Genomic DNA, 2500 nt, shown 5'->3' with positions numbered 1-2500 from the left:
CCCGCCTCGTCTCCGCCTCCTTCCGTTTCCACGTCAACAGCTGCTGCTGCAGGGACTCACATCTGTGTTGGCATGACAACCAGCTCACCTCCTTTTCCCTCAGGTCTCGAGTCAGACTGTGGGGTGGGCGGGGAGTGGGTGGTGGGTTACACACACTGACTCAAAGAGGAGAATCACAAGGAACGCCCACATGCACTCGCCCACCTATTCACATATTTTATATGCCCACATGCTCGCTCACACACACACACACCTGTAGACCTGTGGCCTATAGGCTGCTCTGTTTTAACACCTTATGAGAAATATATATTTCATACTGCAGCAGTGATACATTGTGATTAAGTTAATTTGTCTTTATTTGTCACATATACATTACTGCACAGTTTCTTTGCATATCCCATCCTTGGGGGTTGGAGTCAGAGCACAGGGTCAGCACCCCTGGAGTAGGTGGGGTTAAGGGCCTTGCTCAAGGGCCCAACAGTGGCAGCTTGGCTGGTCCTGGGGCTTGAACCCTGATCTTCCGGTCATCGACCCAGAGCCTTAACCACTTGAGCTACCACCGCCCCCCCAACAGTGCTGTACCTCATCCTATATACCAAGGGTGCCAATATTTTTTTTTCAGGGTGAGCACAGACACAACGTGACACAACACTCCCAGAAATCCTTAACACCGTTTCATATTGTTGCCTTCTCCGTTCTGATTCCTTCCTTTTAATGCGCCGGTTCTCATACATTATCGTTTCTATAGCGACGGCTAACATTTAACAAACTGCTTTGATAGAAAAGGAATAAAAGACTCATCTTGTTGTGGCAACCGTCATGGATTAATTTATTCACTTCAATTCAATTTATTTGCATAAATATATATTTCTATAAATTCTAGCAAAGGACATTGTCTCAAAGCAGCTTTACCGAAATATGGAATAAAAATAATATATTTTTTAAAGTTAAATTCCTTATTTTTATGACTTTCCTATAACAGCATGGCACGGAGTGAGACCACGATCCTTCACGTCTAAGTAGTTTGGTCTGTTCTGTACTACATTCTGTATATTATAATATATTGTATTCCACATCTATATCTAAATAGAATGAGGGAAAATGTCCATATATGGGCGTGTATAAGTAAATATATTGCGTAGTATTTTCCAAAATATCACGAAGACCAGCGAGGGCTGTTAGTCATTAGGGCTCCTCCATTTTGAAACCTATTTCTTTCTGCGTGTGTTACGTTACAGCTCCTGTTACTATTACCCCAGACCTTCTGTTTATCCTCAGCAGGAAGCGGAAATGTGTGTGGACACAAACTGACCATTGTTCTGTATGGATTTGTGCTGAGAAGCGGTCACTATCTGACAGTGTGTGTGTGTTAATGTGTGTGTGTGTGTCTCCTCAGTAAAATTACCTGTGACATGTACAGTATAGTAATGTATACCGCTGGCGTGTGTTGTGTGTCTGCGGGTCACTGCTGGGTTTGATTGGGGCTTCATGGCAGCGCTAATGAGATCGTATAAACGTCACTGGCAAACAATTTGGCGGAGGCAGCAGAGTCAGCGTCTGGAATTCGCCTACATGAGAACGTGCACGGTAAAGCTGCACACGTGTTCGATATAAAGCAGTGCTGGAATGAGGACAAGCTGTGGAACTCGCTGACACACACTCTCACACACACACACACAGAGATGTGTGGCACAGTTGGAGGGTTAAAGGTCTCTGTGAATCGGAGTGAGGAAGATCTCAAAGATCTGGATTTAAGGTCCATCACGTGTTCTTTTGTGTCCTTAAAGGAAATCATTTGTGCTGGTGATCGATGAAAGAGCTTCTGAAAGTGGGGGGGGTCATTTTGTGTGTGTGTGTGTGTGTGTGTGTGTGTGCTCACTGTGAAGTTCTTCCATCTGCTGCTGCTTTGCCTCCCACACAGCTGGAGCTCTTCAACACCACACACCTTTAATCTGCTTATGATTGGGCTTAGATTGTATGGAGCATCTGCCGGACACGTCCCCGTGTACCGGCTGTTGCTATAGAAACAATAACGTGTCAGAACGAGTGCACTGGTATAAACACATTGTTGGTTTCTCGTTCGAAACAGCTGTCATTCATTCCGGATTCCGGATTCCGAACGTTTGTGATATGAGATAACGTGTTTCATGGACGTGGCATAACTGTAACTATCCATCCATCCATCTTCTATACCCGCTTTATTCCTAATTAGGGTCATGGGGATCTGCTGGAGCCTATCCCAGCACACACTGGGTGAAAGGCAGGGGTACACCCTGGACAGGTCACCAGTCCATCACAGAGCCACACATATAGACAGACAACCACACACACACACACACTCTCACTCAACCTAATGTACATGTTTTTGGACTGTGGGAGGAAACCGGAGTACCTGGAGTAAATCCACACAGGCACGGGGAGAACATGGAAACTCCACACAGAAAGGCCCCTGCCTGCTCAAACCCGGGATACGAACCCAGGACCTTCTTGCAGCCCTAAC

At 45.8% G+C, this 2500-nt stretch overlaps 1 protein-coding gene across 5 annotated transcripts in view; it reads right to left on the bottom strand.

Moving 5' to 3' along the window:
* lekr1 (leucine, glutamate and lysine rich 1) overlaps positions 1–2500 on the bottom strand; it is a 96379-nt gene that overhangs the window by 25057 nt on the left and 68822 nt on the right. For 4 of the 5 annotated variants that reach the window (XM_058387018.1, XM_058387022.1, XM_058387019.1 and 1 more), the window contains one exon: positions 1–116. This exon is cut by the window's left edge and continues 46 nt beyond it. The exons of the other annotated variant lie outside the window; for it this stretch is intronic. In XM_058387018.1, the coding sequence (XP_058243001.1) occupies positions 1–116 (116 nt within the window). The remainder of the gene's footprint in view (positions 117–2500) is intronic. 5 annotated transcript variants of the gene reach the window in all.

Source organism: Hemibagrus wyckioides, linkage group LG04 (genome assembly GCF_019097595.1).
Source record: "Hemibagrus wyckioides isolate EC202008001 linkage group LG04, SWU_Hwy_1.0, whole genome shotgun sequence".
Taxonomy (NCBI): Eukaryota; Metazoa; Chordata; class Actinopteri; order Siluriformes; family Bagridae; genus Hemibagrus; species Hemibagrus wyckioides.
Note: the sequence above shows the minus strand (reverse complement) of the source record. Positions and strands in the feature narration are given on the sequence as shown.